Genomic DNA, 21982 nt, shown 5'->3' with positions numbered 1-21982 from the left:
GCGCACACAGAGACACGGAGACCGGCGGCAGAGAGTGCTGCGTTTATTCACTGTGTGAGGGCCGCGCCTCACACAGAGGTGCCTTCGGCAGGCTGCTCGGGCTGCGCCTCCTTCTTGTTGTCCTCCGGTTTCATGGCAGGGAAGAGAAGCACCTCCTGCGAAAAGGGACAGCGTCAGCGGGCGCCAGGGTCGCCCCCGCGGCCTGGGGAACGAGACCCCGCGGGCAAGTCTCGCGACAGCCGCCCCGGGCCCGCCTTCCCGGCGCCCTGGGCGGCGCCGCGGCTCGCCGGGCTTTCTAAGCAAGTGCGACGAAGGAGAGCTTTTCTGAGGTGGAATTCTCCGTCCGAAAGAATCTCAAACGGCCCCGCTGTCTGTCACTCGTTTTCTTAGAGCGATGGCCTGCTCTGCAGAATCTCGTTCCCCGTTCTCTGACAGAGCTAGCAGTAGGCGCTGCCACTTCTAACACTTACCTTGATGTTATTGGAATCTGTGAGGAACATGGTGAAGCGATCAATTCCCATGCCCCAGCCAGCTGTAGGAGGAAGGCCATACTCCAGCGCAGTGCAGAAGTTTTCATCAATAAACATGGCTTCATCATCACCTGCAGCTTTTGCCTAAATGAGACAATGCGTCAAAGGTGGGTTGTACAGAGCAGACAAGCTAGACACTGCCCACTTCTGCTTAGGGATCGCTTTTCTCCCCTCGAGCAGAAAGATTAAAAACCCCTAACCCTGAGATGGTAACTCATGCGTCTGACCCTGACAGCCTCCAAGTGCCAAAAGTCATCATAACGAAAACGCAGGCTAGCCAACCCTCTCACATTTAGAAAATGCCAAGCGTAAGCGTTGAAACAACAACAAACATGTTTGCTCATGCGGTTTCAAGGAAGACTTTGCAAAAGACTGTTAAAGAAAACTTTTCTGCCCGCGTCCGAAATCCTGAAACGTGAAACGCCATCCTCCATCTCAATCTCCACCTTAACATTAAATTCTCAGGCAAATTTTCATTCAATACGTAGAATCATATGTCTGCAAAGTCTGGCTACAGTCGTGAGAGACAGCTACAGCAAACATATATACAACAGACCAAAGGTGAAAGAAATCTGTCTTATTATTCATTCTGACTGAACATTCTGAAATTTACTGTCAAGTAAGTTAGTTAACGTAAGTCTGTTTTCCTGGCTTTGACAATTGTTTAGTCCTCTAGGCGCTGTGAAGCCATTAGAAAGAGTAGGAAGAACAGGAACTCTGTTTCTGCAGACCGCGTCATCTGCCCTCAGTCGTGTCGTGTGGGCACGCGTGCACGCGTGGATGCGTATACCAAATTAATAACAAAAACGGTTTCAGGTACTCCTTTCGGAGGCTGATCTAGAGAAACCCAGTACTATAAATTTGCAGGCCTAATCATTTCCAGTCTCTATTCTCTGAGCCGACTTAAAATAGTAATAACTCAGTTCAGGAAATTAGGCTATTTCTTACGCACCACTCAAACTCTTACCGGACACGGAAATTTATTTAAGAACCTAGAAGTACAATGTTGTAGGACTACATAAATGCTTAACTGAGGAAAAACAACTTTCGACCCAAGCAAGACAGAGAAAACGCTTTGCGCCTTTGCTTTTTTTCAGATCAGTACTTCGGGTAGAATAAAAGGGAAGATACTCCAAACCCAAGTCGCACTACTGAAAAACTAATCAGCAGCAGTGTTTGGACTTGTCTGCCTTAGAGAGCAAGGTTCCTTTAAAAGGAATTAAGTTTTAATGACAGGCTTTCACTTGAGTGAGAAACACTCGCTCAAAGCAGTAACAACCCTTTTCAGCAGTAGGGACCAATGACAGATTTGGAATGGACAGAGGAAATATTCCTTGCTTACGTGCCTCTATCCATTGACTCACCATCAGCAAGACACCATACCTTGGCCTGATCCTCAAAAAGCTGCCGCTGCCGGAAAGGATCGTTAAGTTCTGTGTACGCATTGCACACTTCCTTCTTCATTACAAAGAGTTCAAAGCGTTCTGTTAGTCCCCGATGACTGCGATGCCTTTGTGAAGAGGACAAAACAACCATACCTTAAAATAAACACCTTTACAGAAGCAAAGAGCGCACACGTTACGTCAGGAGGATTGCCCACGCTTAGCAGTAACCGCTGTCAAAACTTCAAACTACTAAGCATCAGCACACCTCTTCCCTGGATGATGGGCTTCACAGCTCAGGAACCAACGTCTGCCTCGGTTGGCGTCAGAATTCACAAACTAGTATACAACATCAAAATCTCTGTTTTCACAGATGTGAGCTTTTTTTGCTCTCTCTTTTTTTTTTTTTTTTTTCTTTTTAATAAAGTAGGAGTAGAGGGTTTAAAGGAGTTACACACTGACTGTGTGTCACACTCTTACCATTTGGCTAGAGGACTCATGATCTGTGGGTGATCACAGATGAATGTCGGGTTGATACAAGTGACTTCCAGGAATTCACCAACTAACTGGGAAAACGAAAGCAAAACAACTATGTAGAGAACAGTATCACTTTCCGAGAACTGCCTTCCCCCAACATCCTGCCTCCCTCTCTTCGCTACTGAAGAAGGTACCACAAAACCAAAAGGTTTCCCAACGAATAATTCCTGATCATGGTAATGTCTTCATCAACAGAGAGCGTGTGTCCTAGTTGGATAAGAAAAAATTACATGGCAAAACATGTATTAACAACATAAGTCAATTTGGACATTACAAGAAAGGCCGATAGGAAAAGCAGCAGAAAACCAGCTACCAGGCAGTATTTTGGGTACAAAGGAAAAGACTTAATACAGTTGGTAGAAGAGCTATATGGTAAGCCTACCAGTTTGTATGGTAAGGTCCATACAAACGCACAGATCTCTCAGACAAAACTGACATAAGATAAAGCAGATGTGCTTTAAGCACGAGAGACCAGTTATCAGACTAAAATCCTCTCGCACTCACGTTAAGCAGGCATCAGTAAACTACACTGTGGTGTAGACAACGCAAAAAAAGATTTTGACACAGCACGTTTTCTCACGGTGACACAGAAATAGCTGAAGTGCATTTCAGCACGTTTTCCCAGACGCAGCTACACTTTTGCTCTGAAGAGACTTCTGTTGATACAGATAGATCCTCAAAGACATTAGGATTATAAAAACACCACCTTTACTCACTCTGTCAAGAAGCCTGGCTGTTGTCCTGGGAGGTGGACACTCAACGTTTCTCTCTGCACAAAGGTCATCAAAGAACCTGCGAGTTTCTGAAATTGTTGTAGACAAAAATTAGAAAAGCCACCCAGGCAACCACGTCTTTTGCTTTCTGCGTCCTTCACTGTGTCTTAGAGTGATTTGTAAGATCTTAATGGTATACATCATGGAAAGCAGGAGCTTAAATGCCAGCCTACAAAAATAGTGCTTGTTTTCAATCAGTTTACACTAAAATATAAGTTATTTTATACTTCAGAAACTTGACAACAGCTAAACACAACCCCACACAACTGCTGGACTTTTTTGTTTGTTTGTTTTGTTTGAGGGGTGGCAGGGGGAGAATCACTAAAAAGTGTATGAACGCGTTTCCTTATGGCTCTGGATTCCAGGAACAAAATAGCACATACGCACGTTTTGAAGAAAGCCCAAAATCATCCTACTCCTAACCTACGATCACAGGCACAGAGACTCAACTGCACAAGAGAAATAAAAAGCTGGGTCTCTTCAACAGATCAAGAACTCCCCAGATCACGCCTCTTGAGCATACAGCATGACGTATACGCGACAAAGGAAGAGGCAAAAGAGTCAGATCCTGCCAAAGACTGCAAGGCACGAAGGCTTCTTTCTGGACTCTTAGGTAACAGACAAAAGCAGAGAAAAGCAATCCCATGTGTTAGTACCACCTCAAAAAAGCAGCTGACAGACTGCAGGCTGAGAACTCGAGACCTTTTGCCCTCTTTCTGTTAAGGAAGAATTACAGGACATTCATACTCAGTATCTAACCTTCAGTTTCAAAACACTCAGCTGATGGAAATTTCACTCCTAGGGCCTTTTCCAGATCATACACCATGCTAATTCGCCGGAAGGGAGGGGTAAAATCTATCTCATAGGCCTCTCCATCTTGACCATCTGGATGATAAGTGATCTTGTAACTTCCAGTAATATGTTTCACCATCCCTACAAAAGGAACCTGAGGTTTAGAAGAAGAGTATGCCAAATAATATGCAATTCTTCCAGAGATTCTTACTCTTTTTTCATTAATATTGCATATGTCACCTGAAAGCAACTTCTCTGTAATTTCCATCAAGTCATAGTAGTCTGCGTAAGCCATATAGAATTCACAAGTTGTGAACTCAGGGTTGTGAGTCAAATCAATGCCTTCATTCCGGAACTGACGCCCAATTTCATATACTCTGTCCATGCCTCCAACCACCACCATCTAAACAAAAGGAAATTCTAGTAAACACACTTCACTTTTTCAAAAGAACTAAAGAGAGCTCCAACACAAACCGCAACGCGACCTTGCAAATCTCACTCAAGATACATTCTGTCTCCTCCAATCCAATGAGTCCACCTTTCTTCACAAATAATCCTCATTTTAGCTACATTTGCTTTTTTAGAGTAAGATCACAACAGTCTAGAGAATATAGGCCTAGCCGTGAGGGGCTTCTATTTTACCTTATGGTAAAGCTCTGGAGCAATTCTCATATATAAATTCATATCCAGTTCATTGTGGTACGTGATGAAAGGTTTTGCCACAGCTCCACCTGGAATTATATTCATCATAGGAGTTTCAATCTGTAAAATAATAACAACAAAAAAAATTAAGTTAACAGCGGCATAAATATTTCCAGGCTCCTACCTCAGTGCCCTGCTTCCGTCTGATCTGTTTCCAAAGCAGAACTCTGTAGATCAAGCAGACAAACCAAACCACAGCTAGCTTTGGTGAAAAATCCCGGTATTTCATTGATTGTTTGACATTCCAGTATATGAAAACAATTCTGAACTAAAGAGCACTTCTCCCATGCAGTCAGTAAAGACAAATCACTTGAACTATCTGTTGCTATCAAGAATCATTCATACTTACTGCAAATGTGAACCTGCTGGGTTCATGTTATCAAAGCCAGGAACTGGGCTGTGGCATTGTCACAAAATCCTCTCTCTACATTGCAGAAAATGAGGTTCAGCAAGGCCAAGTGCAAGCTCCTGCACCTGGGTCAGGGCAATCCCCAGTATCAGTACAGCCTGGAGGATGAATGGATTGAGAGGAGCCCTGCGGAAAAGGACTTGGGGATCCTGGTGCCTGAAAAACTGGACACGAGCTGGCAATCACAGAATCACAGAATCACAGAATCATATAGGTTGGAAAAGACCTTTAAGATCATCGAGTCCAACCATAAACCTAACACTGCCAAAAACCACCACTACACCATGTCTCTAAGTACCTCATCCAAACGTCCTTTAAATACCTCCAGGGATGGTGACTCAACCACTTCCCTGGGCAGTCTGTTCCAATGCTTGGTAACCCTCTCGGTGAAGAAAAATTTCCTAATATCCAGTCTAAACCTCCCCTGGCGCAACTTGAGGCCATTTCCTCTTGTCCTATCACTTGTTACCTGGGAGAAGAGACCGACCCCCACCTCTCTACAACCTCCTTTCAGGTAGTTGTAGAGAGCGATGAGGTCTCCCCTCAGCCTCCTTTTCTCCAGGCTAAACAGTCCCAGCTCCCTCAGCCGCTCCTCATAAGACTTCTGCTCCAGACCCTTCACCAGCTTCGTTGCCCTTCTCTGGACACGCTCCAGTACCTCAATATCCCTCTTGTAGTGGGGGGCCCAAAACTGAACACAGTATTCGAGGTGCGGCCTCACCAGTGCCGAGTACAGGGGCACAATCACTTCCCTGGTCCTGCTGGCCACGCTATTTTTGATACAGGCCAGGATGCCATTGGCCTTCTTGGCCGCCTGGGCACACTGCTGGCTCATATTCAGGCGGCTGTCAACCAACACCCCCAGGTCCTTCTCAATGCGCGCCTGCAGCCCAGAAAGCCAACTGTCCCCTGGGCTGCATCGCAAGAAGCGTGGCCAGCGGGTGGAGGGAGGGGATTCTCCCCCTCTACTCCGCTCTCATGAGGCCCCACCTCGAGCACTGCCTCTAACTCTGGGGTCCCCAGCACACGAAAGAGGTGGACCTGTTAGAGCGAGTCCGGGGGAGGGCCACGGAAACGGTCAGGGGGCTGGAGCACCTCTCCTGCGAAGACAGGCTGAGAGAGCTGGGGTCGTTCAGCCTGGAGAAGAGAAGGCTCCGGGGAGACCTTTTTGCGGCCTTTCAATATATAAAGGGGGCTTATAAGAAAGGCGCAGAGAGACTTTTCACCAAGGCCTGTAGTGACAGGACAAGGGGCACGGTTTGACACTGAAAGAGGGTAGGTTTAGATTGGACGTAAGGAAGAAATGTCTTACGATGAGGGTGGTGCGGCACTGGCACAGGTTGCCCAGAGAAGTGGTGCATGTCCCACCCCTGGAAGTGTCCAAGGCCAGGTTGGATGGGGCTTTGAGCAACCTGGTCTAGCGAAAGACGGCCCTGCCCATGGCAGGGGGGCTGGCCTAGATGATCTTTAAAGGTCCCTTCCAACCCAAACCGTTCTGCGATTCTATGATAAAATCCACTTGGTGAGAGCGCGCTGTTTTATGAATGTTATGAGAAGTAGCAGCCTTCCTCAGTATCTTCTCCAAATCATCGCTTATGCTGTACATTCTTTAGGATAGTCCCTGTAGCAAAGCTGTAAAGCAGTAACCCTGAAAGAAATGCCATGCCACGGATACTGCAAATTTTGTAAAACCTAAACAATTTTAATAACATCGCCTTTGGGGGAAAAAAATAAAATCATTAACGTTTGGAGTATTCAAAACTATTTGGCGGTGAGGATGGCTGGGAATATATGGGTACATGGAAACGCTCGCTTTAGATAAAAAGCTGTTACTGATTTTCTGTATGTATGGGGAATTCAGAGCCCAACTGAATTAATTTCTGAAGAGATACACAATTTCAAGGGGAAAAAAGAATTAAATCAAGCCACTGCAGGCTTCAGTGAATTGATTCAGTTCAAGTCATTACAAATCTTCTTTTGCAGAAGCTGCATTTTCTTAGATGTTTAAAAGGTGACCACTTACGCACCAAGCAATATACTCTACCGACTACATAAGAAACAGACTTCAGTTCAACGTCTCTTGACATTGGAAAGAGAAAGTAGCTGCAAATGACAGAAAAATGGAGTAGCAGAATGATTTACAACTCAAAACTTGGCCGCCTGCACAGAGAATTGGCGGGAGCGGCCAAGCAGTTTTCTAATTGGTTCTGTGGGATATGCCACGTTTAAACTGCTGTGCTTACAAACCAGCTTGGCTTTCACGTTAACACAAAGAACTTCAGTATGCCTGTCCATATCCTCACATCTTAGCATCAAGAATTAATGCCCCGTTACCGACCCAGAAGCATGAAAACAGGTATTTTCACAACAGAATTTCACAATTCACAACAGAACTACCGATAGCCACACAGAGGGGAACGCTTCTACGAAACAGAACGAGACTCAGGGCTCCCGTGACAGAACAAAGGTCAGGGCAAAAAAAGAGAAGTCAACGTGTGATGAAAAGAGAACAAGGATGCAGCTAGAACTTAAAAGAGAGGAGAAATTTTGTAGGCTATGAATTAATATAGCTCCCTAAACCAGTATTTAACGGGATTCTCCAAACAGATCTACGCTATAAAACAAACTGAGCTGCAGAAAACACAAAGCAGTCAGCATCCCAGACAGTACTGGAATCAGAAATAAAGTTTAACGGATGACGATTGAACTAACGAGCCCTGACAATCAGCTGAAGAGCACGATACAATACCCACGACAGTTTGGCTACTTTTTCTCAAAATTAACTAGTATCTGTCCATGCCATGACGCTACACTGTGCCCTATGGAGTGCTGGTATGACTGAGCACTGCCCGACTCACGTACCTCCAGACTGCACTCTATTGTACAGCAGGCCATTCCCCGACTTCTCTGCCTGTTATTCAATTCCCAACATTCTCGCCAAGCCTAAGTAACTTACTCCGTTATTCCAACAACAAGTCAAAACTTCATATAAATGGAGAAGGACTCTTATGGTCCTTTTTGATTAAGTTATCAGAACAGTAAAATCTGCAAGTACTAGATTAAGAATTATTTGGGGGGGGGGGGGGGGGAGGGGGGGGAGACGGGACACGACCACAAAACCAAACCAAAGAGAGACATTAAAGCCATTACACATACGACAGAGATTACGCAGCACGGGTTCGGGCTCCCACTGCTCTCAAAAAACGCCCACTGGCAGCTTTTGCAGATTCAGTTGATAAACGCTTGTAAATAAACTACATTAAGTTCTAATCGTTTTGCTAACGGTAAAGTACAACCAAGAATCTGGATGCAACACAGAGCAGAGCCAGTACTGTTTTCTCATACGCTACTCCGCAATAGATCTTAAAATAAAACCAGTTTTACTTACAGGAAGTAAAACCTGCATTTACCTCCAGAGGCAAAACACCGCTTCAAAGATGTTATTTCCACCTTAATTTACTGAAGTGAGGAAAGGACAGCAGTCGTTTGAAGTACTACCTTGATAAAAGCTTCCCCGAGTCACAACCTCACCAACTGAGGAACAGGCTTAACTTTAAAAAGAGAGGAAAGGAATGGCTCTCATTACATTAAAGTGGTAAAACACACTGTGCTGAGGTAATTATTCTCACTTCTGTAAATATTCTGCATATCAAGCACCCTTGAAGCTGAGAAGCTCTAAACACATTAAGGACGGAGAGGAATAAGCACTGAAGCCTTACCTCCAGGAAGCCCAGCTCATCTAGAAAGCTCCGAATATATGTAATGATCTTTGCACGGGTTATAAATTTCTGCCTCACGTAATCATTAAGAATTAAATCCAAGTATCGCTGACGATACCTCGTTTCCTGCAAAGAACAGATCTCTTTAGAACAAGCTAGACAAAACGTGCTGCCAAGGGAAAAAATACCAAAGCAAAACTAATAACGTTCCTTTGTTGAGTGATACCATCAGCAGGTATAAAAGGTCATCCATTCAGACCTATCTGTCAAATTGCCTCCAAGAGTGACAGGTATGACAAGTACCTTATCTTTGAGGCCAAAGTGAAGATGAGGCAACATGTGCAGGCATGGAGACAACAGAGTTATTTCATAAGGAATAATACTCAGTTCCCCTTTCTTTGTTTTCCCAGGATTCCCCTCTACACCAACAATGTCCCCACGACGCAGCTTGTTGTTAACACGGGAATAGTCTTCCTCAGACTTGTAGAGCCTGTAATTACAAAACCGAGGTAAGCAGTTTTGTTTAAAATTCAACATTCCAAACTGTCCTGCAAGTCTCTCCCCAGACCAAATCCTTTAAAAAAAGGATCCTTCTAGCAGGGAAGCCAACCACAACATCCTAGGCTGCCTAAGCCAACCCGCAGACGGATAGCCTAAGGAGATGAAGGGCTAGAATGCCCAAGTACAGATCTCTGGGCCCCAGAATGCAGTTCAGTTTAGAATGCTACTGACAACACCTCTACTCACCTGGAATTTGCCATGACCTGCAATTTGACTCCTTCGCCACGAAGATCATAGAAAATCAGCTTCCCTCCAGAGGCACGCTTTGCATGGATTCGACCTACATATCAAAGTATGCGGGACATCAGGAAAAGAGTCCCTACCAGAAAGGATACTATTAGCCTTTTATCGCTTGGACAAAGGATCGTCAGCTCTGAGCGGATCACTAACCGTGAAAGAGAAGCAGTTAAGTCTCAGAATTAATACCAGTGCACAAAAGACCATATGAACTTTGGGTCCTGGAGCCCATACCACAATCTGATCTTGTGGTCGTAAGGGACGTTGCACAGGTCCGCTCAGTCTGCAAGGACACGTCCCGCATAGTCTAACACTGCTACAGACTCCATGACCGAGTAACGGGGGACCGGCAAAATTCAAAAAGAGACCACCCCATCGCTAAAAGCACCTAAGGCTTGGCTTCGCAAAGCAGCAGACCATCTTCCTGTATCCTGGATAAGCCTTTACCTGCCACTCTCACTGTAATGTCTGTCAGGTGATCTCCTGGCTGCAGGTGACTGTACTTCTCTATAAAATCTGGGAGAGATAAGTCCACATGGAACTTGTGGGGATAAGGATCTTCGCTGGTGCCCTTCAGCTGCTGGACTGCATGGCTACGGATCTTGTAGTATTGCTGTCACCAGAAACAAACACAACCAACCGGTTTCGTTAGAAACTGAAACTATTTTACAGGTTGTAAATTAAAACACAGCTGCCCTTATGGAGGAACATGTAGGTCTCTCCCCTTTTAACCATTTAGTTCCCCTTGAATAAAAAAATCAAATGTAAACCAATAACATTTATTCTCAGAACAGAGTAATAAGCATGAGGCCAGACGCTCACATTTGGATCCAAGCTTTCCTCATCAGCACCAATGTTATTCTCAGAGTCAGAAGTCAAGGAAGGCTTATTTGAATGCTTTTCGCTTTCCTCTTTCTGCTTTGCCTCTTTTTCAGCTATTTTTCTCTCAGCCTTTAAACGTCTCTTCAGCTCGCTGCAAAAGAGAAGGAAACCGGATGCAGCAGGTACTCGGATACTTCTACAGGGCAACACTTGGCAGGATTCTGCCAAAAGCTTACTGTACAAGCAACCCTATCGTTTCTCCTACTCTGCCCAAAAGTCAAAATAATCCTTAAGCACGTTTAAGCATTTTCTTCCCCGAACTCCTTCAGTTCATCTCCTGCGAGATACAAAGACTCAGAGGAAGTTACAACTGAACCAAACGTTACATAAACAGACCCTGAGGATGCGTGCCCGTGTGCCCAAGCACCTTCCGCAGGCCCGTTCGTACGCCAGAGCCCAGCAACCCCACGTAGCTCAGAAGCGAAACAAGGCAAACTCGCCACTGAAAAAAGCCAGGCGTTACTTGGGCTTCCCGAAGCCGCCTTGGCGGCCCGGACCGGCCCCCACGGCCCACAGGCGCCGCGGCTCTTCCCGCCGCTCCCGACCCCGCCGGCCGGGGCTTCACGAGGAAAGAGGAGAGCCCAGACAGAGCGCCAAGAACGGACCTGCTTTGGCCGTGAAGTGCCTGGCGCCATCGGAGCGCGGGCGCGGCCCTCCAGCTCCAGCCCCAGCCCCAGCCGCGGAGCCGCGCAGCGGCGGGGCTCAGCATGGCGCGCTCCCACGGATCACCTGGCGGAGACGCGCACCGGGGCAGCCGGACATTCGCCTCCCCAGCCCGGCACGGCCCGGCCCCACCTGCCCGCCCACCCTCACTTTTTGCTCAGGCGCGACTCAGCCTCCGCCGCCTCGCAGGCGCGCTCCGCCGCAGCCGCCATCTTCCCGGCTCCAGCCGGCCCTTCCGGCGCTCCCGCGCCTGCGCGCCCGGCGCGGCGATGGCGGAACGCGGGGGCGCGGCGGCGGCGCGCTCGCGGTCGCTGTTCTTGTGGGACGACGGGAGCCCGATGCGGTTCTACGTGCGGCCCGGGCTGGCCAAGCTGCGCCTGGCGCCCCTGGTGCTGGCGGGCGGCGGGCGGCTGTGCCGCGTGCAGGAGCCGGGAGCCGTGCTCCTGGCGCAGCCGGGCGAGGCGGCGCCCGGCGGGAATGGCTCCTTTCAAGCTGCCTGGGCTTCGAAGGGCTCGGCAGACGCCAGTGCTTCTCTTGCCCCTGCGCCCCGAGCCTTTGTCGGAGAATGCACTATGTTTGGATAGCGCCTATGGGGAACTTCAGAACATTTTGAAAATTAGCCATATTTAAACACAATAGGACGTTACTGTCCTGGTACCAATACATCACAGAGGCGCAGAAGGGTTGAGGTGGGAAGGGACCTCTGGAGGTCGTCTGGTCCAGCCCCTCCTGCTCAAGCAGGGCCAGCTCCAGCCAGCTGCCCAGGACCGTGTCTTTTGAGTCTCTCTGAGGTGGGAGACTCCACAGCCTCTCTGGACAACCCGTGCCAGTGCTCCGTCACTGCACACTAAGGAAGCGTTTCCTGATGCTCAGAGGGAAGCCCCTGTGTTTCCGTTTGTGCCCATCGCCTCTTGTCCTGTCCCTGGGCCCCACTGAAAACAGCCTGGCTCCATTTGCTTTGCACCCTCCCTTCAGGTATTTATACACATTGGTAAGATGCCCCCGAGCCTTCTCTTCTCTAGGCTGAACCGTCCCAGCTCTCCCAGCCTCTCCTCATGGGAGAGATGCTCCGGTCCCTTAAACGTCTTTGAGGCCCTCTGTTGGACTCTCTCCACTCTGTCCATGTCTCTCTTGTACTGGAGGAGCCCAGAACTGGGCACGGCCCTCCAGGTGTGGCCTCACCAGTGCCAGTAGAGGCGAAGGATCACCACCCTGGACTGGCTGGCAATGCTTTGCCTAATGCAGCCCAGGATATCATTAGCCTTCTTTGCTGCCAGGGCACACTGCTGGCTCATGTTCATGGGGTCTAGCAGGACCCCCCGGTCCTTTTCTGCAAAGCTGCTTTCCAGCTGGGCAGCCCCCAGCATATATTGGTGCATGGGGCTGCTCCTCCAACAAGGTGCAGCAGGACTTTGCACTTCCCCTTGTTGAACTTCATGAGGTTCCTACCTTTCTCCAGCCTGTCGAGGTCCCTCTAGATAGCAGCACAATCCCCTGGCGCATCAGCCACTCCTCCCAGTTTTGAGCCATCAGCAAACGTGCTGGGGGTACGCTCTGCGCCATCATCCAGATCATTAATGAAGACGTTAAACAGGACTGGACCTACTATTGACCCCTGGGGTACACGGCTAGTTACACCCCCAACTACACTTTGGCCAGTGGTCACCACCCCTGGGCTCAGCCATTCAGCTAGTTTTCAATTCACCTCACTGTCTGCCCATCCAGCCCGTACTTTAGCAGATCCTCTATGAGGATCTTCCAAGAGGCAGTGCCAAAAGCCTTACTGCAGTCTAGGTAGACAATATTCACTGCTCTCCCCTCATCTACCAGGCCAGTCACTCCACCGCACAAGTTTTTCAAGTTGGTCAAGCACGACTTCAGCATCGGTTCACCAAGGGGACTGCTTCCCGCGATTTTCTGGCCTTTCTTGTGCCTGGAAACGGCTTCCAGGATTAGCTGCTCCAACCTCCTTCCCAGGGATCGAGGTGTGAGGCTGACCAGCCTGTAGTTCCCTGGCTCCTCCTTCTTGCCCTTCGTGAAGAATGGAGTGACATTTGCTTTCCTCCAGTCTTCGGGAACTTCTCCCAGCCGCCACGATCGATCAAAGATTAACGGGAGTGGCCTCGCAATGACATCCGCCAGCTCCCTCCAGTCTCCTGGGTGCATTCCATCAGGGCCCAGGGATTTAGGCACGTCTAGTGCTCTTAAGTATTCCCTGACCTGATCCTCTTCCACCAAGGGTACGTTCTCCTTGCTCCAGGCTTTCCCCCTGGTCTCTAGGACCTGGGATTCCTGAAGGCTGGTCTTGCTAGTAAAAACTGAGGCAGAGAAAGCATTCAGTACCTCGGCCTCTTCCACATCCTGTGTAACCAGGTCCCCCATTTCATTCAGCAGCGAGCCCACATTTTCCCTAGCCTTCCTTTTGTCACCTATGTACTTAGAGAAGCCCTTCTGGTCTTTGACACCCCTTGCCAGATTCAATTCCAGCTGGGCTTTAGGTTTCCCAACCTCATCCCTGCACACAGAGACACCGTCTCTATATTCCTCCTACCTTACCTGCCCTTGCTTCCACCCACCACATGCTTCCTTTTCACATTTGAGTTTGGCCAGGAGCTCCTTGTTCATCCATGCAGGCCTCCTGACATTTTTGCCTGACTTCCTATTTGTCAGGATGGGCCGTTCTTGAGCTTGGAGGGGGTGATCCTTGAACATTAACCAGTTTTTAAGGGCCCCTCTTGCCTCCAGGGCCTTATCCCATATGACTCTTCCAAGCATATCTTGGAAAAGGCCAAAGTCCACTCTCCTGAAGTCCATGGCTGGGAGCTTGCTTTTTACTCTCCTCCCTCCCCTCAGAATCCTGAGCTCCCACCATCTCATGGTCACTGCAACTAAGGCCTCTCTCGACCTTCACATCCCCAAGTAGCCTCATACTCATTGCTGGCGAGTATGAGGTCCAGCAGAGTACCTCTCCTCGTTGGCTCCTCTATCTGCCATTTCAATCATTCCTAAAGGTGGATCAGGTTCACAAACTCCACTTCTTTACATATTGCAGAGCAGGAGGAGGAGAAACAAGCATGCCAAAGCCGGAGTCGCAGAGCCACAAACCTCATCCCTTACAGAACCTGGAGGCCCAGAGTCTCATGGTAGAATCCTGAAGTGCATCCCTCAGAATGCATGAAGACTACAAAAGGTGAGCTTGCACTGCGCATCCGAATCAGCGTGAATGTAAGTGGTGGAACAGACCAGTGAGAGATGTTAGCTTGCACGCAAGCGTGAAGTGTCCCAGAAGCACAAGGTTTTGCTCAAAAAGCAACAAACTGACAATGAACACTAACAGAAACAAGCGCTGACATGAAATCATGACTTTCCAATCTGGTTGCCAAACAGTACTCATCTTTCGAAACCTGAACGTACTCCACCACTCCATAGCAATTTCCGCATTAGGTCTAGAACTCAGTTTCCATGGGCTGCACAGCACACCTGAAGGCACGTGACACAGTCAAAACTTCAGAACAGCTGTTTTCAAAAACCTCTACTGAGAACGGACTGACAATACGATTTTGAACTTTTACGTGGGATGGACTTGTATGCATACGCAATAACCCAACTATTAACCTCCAGGAAAATTTTAAGTTTGGGTCCAGGCTTAGGAAGACAGCAAAAAGTAAACTGTTTTTACTACAGTTCCCTTCAAAGCAAGTTTAAAATACCGCACCTTTCACTTGCCAAGTAAGTCCAAGTACAGACTTACTTGGAAAGTAAGTCTGAAAGCAGGGTGTAAAATCAGCAAAAGCTTCAGAAGAACTAAGAAGTTCATTTAAGGCTAAGTTATAAAAAGGTTTGTAAGGACAGCCAGAAGGACATCCTTTCCACAGTGCAAAATTCTACCTACGCACTCATTTGGAGTCATTTCAGTCGGATTGCCTTTAAGATGGATGGATTTGGGGGCTTTTAAATTTAATTTTAGGAATGGTCCTGGCAAGAAATAAAAACTGCTTTTGCCCACCAGCACAATTCTCTAAAAGGGAACTTACAGATATTCAGAATGACTTTGCGGAGTATGGATAACTGAATAAATTAAAACTTTTCTTGCCCCTGCTTGAGGAAATACATTCAGGAAGAAGGCAAGAAAAGTCCAACTTCACGACGCTAAAAAACTTCACTACACTGAGTTTGTGTTCTTCCGGCTGCTTTTTCTGCTGGAAGGCTTCTAGAAAAATTCAGGTGGGTAACAGCTTCTCCCTGCTCCATGAAGGGACAACCAGAGGGATCCTGAATCTGACAGAAATTCTTCTGTGAATCTTCAAGTCTGATCCATCAGCAGTAGTCAACATTTCTCCAGACTACACAGGGCTCCCTTCTGAAAACGTGAATTTGCAGAAATTCACGTTTTCGGCAAATGACTTTGGTGCAGAGTCCTGATATTTGCGTGACACATGTTGTCTTCCATAACTCATTGTCTCCATACACACTATCTGATCTCCAAAGGAGAGCACTTACCTTTCAATAATTGCTCTCCGCATAGCATCTTGGCTATATGGACACTTCCCCACTATAATTGCCGACAGATACAATGGATACTGCAGGAAATGCATCAGAAGAGCTCCTTGACACCCTAACACATTCCAGCGAGCCAGTTTATCACTGCAGGACATAGAGCGTGTTCTGTCCCCACGACCTGGCTTCACTCGTAATAATCCCGCACAGTGATACCCTAGCCCAGGTATTCGGGCATCGCCCAGCTCTCCAGGTACGCATTTTGCTCCAGTTCTATAAACATCTACTACCTTCTGTCTCCCTAAGCCTGTCTCCTTATTAGCTGTTTGCACCTCTGCAGAACATTCGCAGCTCTTTGGATTTGTGTCGTCTTCTTGTTTCACAGATGCTTGCTGAACGGCCAGGTCTTCAGCGATCATGGAAAAATAACCATCATCGTCGGTTTTCATTCTCTTGATTGTAGGATTACTTGCCATTTTCTCCGATTTCCTTTTATCTTCTGGACCCAAATGATCACGGTTATGTCTACACTCTGCTGATTTGCCACCAGCTGTATCATCTCCAGTCACCGGCTTAGAAAGCTGGTTCTCGGGTTCACTCATCGGAATAATAGAAGCATCTCCACCTAGAACAAAAGAAGTAACATCAAAATTGGCCCAAACCCCACCTCTCATGACTGGAACACATCACGCCAGTAACATTACGGCTACTACTGGCTTTCACAGATTTGCACTCAGGAAAATTTAACTACGAGAACACACTTCTTCAAACAACGTTGCCCTGGGCAATGATGAATCAGACTTGGCTGAAATTTGAGCCAATATGTGTTTAATTTCAAGTTCTGCATTCTACCTAAGAAATAATCAAAAAAGCAAAATTTAAAACAAAATTATAAAGCAAAAAGTCTCAAAGGCATTTGACAGACTACAAACAGTGCTGAAGACTCACAGGAAAACTAGTCTGATCTAACTAAACAATACAAAGCTCAAAAGAACAATTAAAGAATAACCTATGAAATAAGGATGGAAATTTTAATCTGTATCACCAAAACAAGCTCAAGACAAAACTTCTGAAGCTCAGTTCAAAGCAAACAAAGCCTGACAGGCATGTGAGAGAAAAAGGGAGTCAGGAAATTATTCTTGCTATTAAATCTGAGGATGTAGATTCTATTCTCATATTGCATTAAGGAAGAAAACCATCATAGCATATTCCAGCAACGCTATCAAAAGCATGAAAACGTATGAGCAACTAATTCACTATGTGAAGTACTGATGAGGCGTATTTTGAGAGTGCTTGGACTTCTTTGCTCTGGTAACAGACCAGCAGTTGAAGAACACACTGGTAAGAGCGTGGTAACATCGACACATCCGATAAGCTGGTAGACCAAGAGGTCACCTTCCTACATTTTGCCAACAGATCCTCATCTCTGCGGTGCTGGTTTTTTAAAACACACAAAGAGCGTTTGTGACAAAACAAAAAGTTGCATTCCATTCTGTAAGAAGTTTTGGGTTGGGGTGGTGGTTCGTGGGTGGGGCTTTTTTGGGAGTTTGGGGGGTTTTTTTCCCCCTGTTTTGTTTTGGTGTTTTGGTTTTTTGTTTGGTTTTGGTTTTGTTGGTTTGGTTTTGTCTTTGTTTGTTGGTTTTTGTTTGTTCCCCCTTTTTTTTTTTTTTTTTAAATAGGAACTGTGGTAAATGTCAATGTTTTTTATTGAACTTTGAATCCAAGGTGACAATGTTTAAAGCAAAGCAACCTCTGACAAGTATGTTAGCTTCTGGAAAAGAAAATAGTAGCCATGACTGTTTAAAGTGAAGCATTCCACTATATAATGAACAGTGTATTGGATTTACGGAGTTCTCATGAATCATATCCAGCGAGATAAATAAAATGCCAAATGTATCTGTGGACGACCAGTCAAGTACAGCTTAGGGCACATACTGATAACATGAGTTACTGCCTCACTCTCACTCCAGACCAAAAGAGAGACCGAAGAAAGGCAAGGGGCAGAAAAGATTCTATGAGTGGGAGCCATGAAATTGGTTCACTCCAGCATACTCACATGGGGTATGACTGGAGAAGAAAACAAATATGGTATTTGGTTTGAGTATCCATTTCCCAGTTTCAGTTCCCGGAATAAAGATACTGCATTGCTGATGGGAAGCTGCCAGCCACATCTGATGGAGGAGATACCTGGTAGGCAGAAAGTTTTCATGAAACATTTACTTCATTCTTGATGCGTGGGAAAGCAACAAAAATTAGACGCCCGCTAGTGCCTGTTCTTTCCTGATGAAGTCTATGAGGAACCAGTCAGTTATGCTTCTACAGACAGGTGGGATCCAGCATACTCCATAAACGCAAACACATCATCGGAACCTTAATAACAGACCTCAACGGGTTGGATTCAGTGGGGTTAACTATCTCCTCAAATCGCGTATCTAAGGTCCCCTCCTCCCACTCTGCATTTTTACCAGCACTGCAATCATCCGATTCTCTGAGAGCCAGTTTAATGGCATCAAACCACAAGAAATGTACTCATTTCTGTAGCATTACTATTCTCCTGGCTCAGTTCCTTGAACCAGCCTATCCCACGCAAACAAGAGGACTGGTATGTGGGAAACAGCAAAAAGGCTACCCTTGACAGCTAGTCACCAGACCAGCATTGACATCGCATGAAATCAGATCCTACTTCCTCGTACAGAAGCTCTGCAAGAATGAGGAAGAAACAAGCTGCTGTGAAAGGGCCTTAACACCACCTAGAAGCGTAAAAATTAGGTTAAACTGCTAACAAAGGGAAAAAAAGCGTTGCCTACACAGAAATAATACCGTCTCTTTCATTACATTCTCATCCCTGAAGCTGCAGAATCTGGCTATTTCAGCTGTAGGTCAAACCCATTTGTATCACAACAACCAACCTCAAGTGGCACTGGGTAACAGCACGGGAACTTCATGCCTCACCTCTGAAAGCTCCTCTTGGCCACAATTTCAGCATGACTGTCATTCAGAATGTCTCCTAAAGCAACAGCCAAATGAGAACAATACGCATCATTACTGAAAAGGAGACGAACAAAGCCAACAGAATTTGACAGATAACAGTTCTCCAGATTTGTTAGCGTTTGAAGGTTTAACATTGCTATTAGGTTATTCCAAGATATTTAAACTTCCCATCACTACAAAAGGAGGTCAATAGCCTACACAAATGAAGGATAAAAGTCTTCGCTCCGCGCAAGTCAGAGACTTGTTTGAATACCACATTTTAACTCTTCTGACATCTGAAATCGCTTGAGTTGAATAAACACCGGCTTCCTTCAAAACCTTCCTGATGCTTGTTCTTAATAGTAAATCTTGATATTCTCAGATTAAGCATAACATCCAGAAAATGTCAAGTCTTTGTTAAGCTTTTGGTTGCAGTTTCTTGTTGCACTACGTCCGACAACTTAAATTACTTTTCTTGTAAGTAATTCTGATATTTACCAGGTTTACACGTGTCATCTTCCAATTTCCTGCAGTGTCTGCCTATTGCAATATCTAAAGGAATACGATCTGCAGATCGGCTTTTATTTCAGGAATAAAAGGCCAGGTGATAGAAGTCCTCTTCAACAGTTCTCAAAGTTTAGAGTTTCAAAGTTCTCTAGCAGATAACGATTAACGTGACCTACCAAACAAGTTAATTTAGAAATAAACAAACGTTCTCATAAGAGGAAGATATTTTCGAAACTTAAGATCACTGAAGACAAACAACAAAGAGAGGAACTAGCTTTACTTTTTTTCCAGGCAAGTTTCTACTGTGACTCTTAATACCTGGACTGTAAGTGGTACAACAGTTTAATCACAATTTTCCTGAATCAATCAGAAAAATGGCTGTACTAATACTCTTCTAAGATGGCTAAGCCACAAGAAACATCCACAAAAACCTAAGATACAGAATTTAGTTTCTTCTCTTTTGCTCCACTAATTCATTTCAGTATGAAGGATGTTACACAGCACATGAAACAGCCTAAAACTCACGCATGCAAAACCACAGAATCACAGAGTCGTATAGGTTGGAAAAGACCTGTAAGATCATACCGTAAGATCCAACCGTAAACCTAACACTGCCAAGCCCACCACTATACCATGTCCCTAAGCACCTCATCCAAACGTCCTTTAAATACCTCCAGGGATGGCGACTCAACCACTTCCCTGGGCAGCCTGTTCCAGTGCTTGATGACCCTTTCAGTGAAGTAAAATTTCCTAATATCCAGTTTAAACCTCCCCTGGTGCAACTTGAGGCCATTGCCTCTCCTCCTGTCACTTGTTACCTGGGAGAAGAAACCGACCCCACCTCTCTACAACCTCCTTTCAGGTCGTTGTAGAGAGCGATGAGGTCTCCCCTCAGCCTCCTTTTCTCCACGCTAAACAACCCCAGCTCCCTGAGCCGCTCCTCATCAGCCTTGTGCTCCAGACCCTTCCCCAGCTGCGTTGCCCTTCTCTGGACACGCTCCAGCACCTCAATGTCTCTCTTGTAGTGAGGGGCCCAACACTGAACACAGCATTCGAGGTGCGGCCTCACCAGTGCCGAGTACAGGGGCATGATCACTTCCCTAGTCCTGCTGGCCACACTATTTTTGATACAAGCCAGGATGCCATTGGCCTTCTTGGCCACCTGGGCACACTGCTGGCTCATATTCAGGTGGCTGTCAACCAACACCCCCAGGTCCTTCTCTGCCTGGCAGCTTTCCAGCCACTCTTCCCCAAGCCTGTAGCGTTGCATGGGGTTGCTGTGACCCAAGTGCAGGACTTTGCTCTTGGCCTTGTTAAACCTCATACAGTTGGCCTCGGCCCATCGACCCAGCCTGTCCAGGTCCCTCTGCAGAGCCTTCCTACCCTCCAGCAGATCAACACTCCCACACAACTTGGTGTCATCTGCAAACTGACTGAGGGTGCACTCGATCCCTTCGTTCAGATCATTGATAAAGATGTTAAACAGGACTGGCCCCAACACCGAGCCCTGGGGAACGCCGCTTGTGACCGGCCACCAACTGGAGTAAACTCCATTCACCACCACTCTTTGGGCCCGGCCACCCAGCCAGTTCTTTACCCAGCGAAGAGCACACCCGTCTGAGCCATGAGCAGCCAGTTTCTCCAGGAGAATGCTGTGGGAAACCATGTCAAAGGCTTTACTGAAGTCTAGATAGACAACATCCACAGCCTTTCCTTCATCTATTAGGCGGGTCACCTTGTCGTAGAAGGAGATCAGGTTGGTCAAGCAGGACCTGCCTTTCCTGAACCCATGCTGGCTGGGCTTGATCCCTTGGTTATCCTCTACATGCCGTGTGATAGCACTCAGGATGATCTGCTCCATCAGCTTCCCCGGCACCAAGGTCAGGCTGACAGGCCTGTAGTTCCCCGGGTCCTCCTTCCGGCCCTTCTTGCAGATGGGCGTCCCATTTGCTAATCTCCAGTCAGCAGGGACCTCCCCAGTTAGCCAGGACTGCTGGGAAATGATGGAAAGGGGCTTGGTGAGCACATCTGCCAGCTCCTTCAGTACTCTCATGTGGATCTCATCAGGCCCCATAGACTTGTGAGTGTCTAAGTGGTGCAGCAGGTCACTCACCATTTCCCCCTGGATTATGGGGGCTCCATTCTGGTCCCCGTCCCTAACTTCCAACTCCAGGGGCTGGGTACCCAGAGAACAATTGGCCCTGCTATTAAAGACTGAGGCAAAGAAGGCATTAAGTACCTCAGCCTTTTCCTCATCCTTGGTCACTGTGTTCCCTCCCCCGTCTGCTAGGGGCTGGAGATTCTCCTTAGCTCTCCTTTTGCTGCTAATGTATTTGAAGAAGTATTTTTTGTTGTCTTTTACAGCAGCAGCCAGATTGAGCTCTAGCTCAGCTTTGGCCCTTCTAATTTTCTCCCTGCACAGCCTCGCTACACCTTTGTAGTCCTCCTGAGTTGCCCGCCCCTTCTTCCAGAGGTCATAGACTCTCCTCTTTTTCCTGAGTTCGAGCCAGAGCTCTCTAGTCAGCCAGGCCGGTCTTCTTCCCCGCCGGCTCGTCTTTCGGCACCTGGGGACAGCCCGCTCTTGTGCCTTTAGGACTTCCTCCTTAAAGAATGTCCAGCCTTCCTGGACTCCTTTGCCCATTAGGGCTGCCTCCCAGGGGACTCTGTCGACCAGTCTCCTAAACAGGCCAAAGTCTGCCCTCCGGAAGTCTAAGGTGGCAGTTTTGCTGACCCCCCTCGCCGCTTCTCCACGTATCAAAAACTCTACCATTTCGTGATCACTCTGCCCAAGACGGCCTCCAGCCATCACATGGCTCACAAG

The 21982-nt window shown here is 47.1% G+C and overlaps 2 protein-coding genes across 4 annotated transcripts in view; both read right to left on the bottom strand.

Annotated features, from left to right (window-relative positions):
• ADAT1 (adenosine deaminase tRNA specific 1) overlaps window positions 1-21982 on the bottom strand; it is a 118108-nt gene that overhangs the window by 22950 nt on the left and 73176 nt on the right. The gene's annotated exons all lie outside the window — the stretch shown is intronic.
• LOC142413325 (lysine--tRNA ligase-like) lies at window positions 27-18824 on the bottom strand. Of its 3 annotated transcripts, XM_075509325.1 has the most exons (16): window positions 18637-18824; window positions 17741-17871; window positions 15688-16309; window positions 10465-10615; window positions 10090-10255; window positions 9592-9685; window positions 9148-9334; window positions 8845-8970; window positions 4657-4776; window positions 4255-4417; window positions 3982-4155; window positions 3166-3251; window positions 2393-2478; window positions 1914-2040; window positions 471-614; window positions 27-155 (listed from the first exon to the last, which is right to left on the bottom strand). In XM_075509325.1, the coding sequence occupies exons 1-16, from the start codon at window positions 18807-18809 to the stop codon at window positions 69-71; spliced, it is 2637 nt and encodes an 878-aa protein (XP_075365440.1). In that variant the 5' UTR covers window positions 18810-18824; the 3' UTR covers window positions 27-68. The 3 variants fall into 3 exon arrangements, with proteins under 3 accessions (XP_075365440.1, XP_075365442.1, XP_075365441.1); XM_075509327.1 differs by lacking the exons at window positions 15688-16309; window positions 17741-17871; window positions 18637-18824 and adding an exon at window positions 11338-11486; XM_075509326.1 differs by lacking the exons at window positions 15688-16309; window positions 17741-17871; window positions 18637-18824 and adding an exon at window positions 11130-11301.

Source organism: Mycteria americana, chromosome 8, assembly GCF_035582795.1.
Source record: "Mycteria americana isolate JAX WOST 10 ecotype Jacksonville Zoo and Gardens chromosome 8, USCA_MyAme_1.0, whole genome shotgun sequence".
In the NCBI taxonomy this organism is placed as follows: Eukaryota; Metazoa; Chordata; class Aves; order Ciconiiformes; family Ciconiidae; genus Mycteria; species Mycteria americana.
This window is presented reverse-complemented; position numbering and strand designations above follow the sequence as displayed.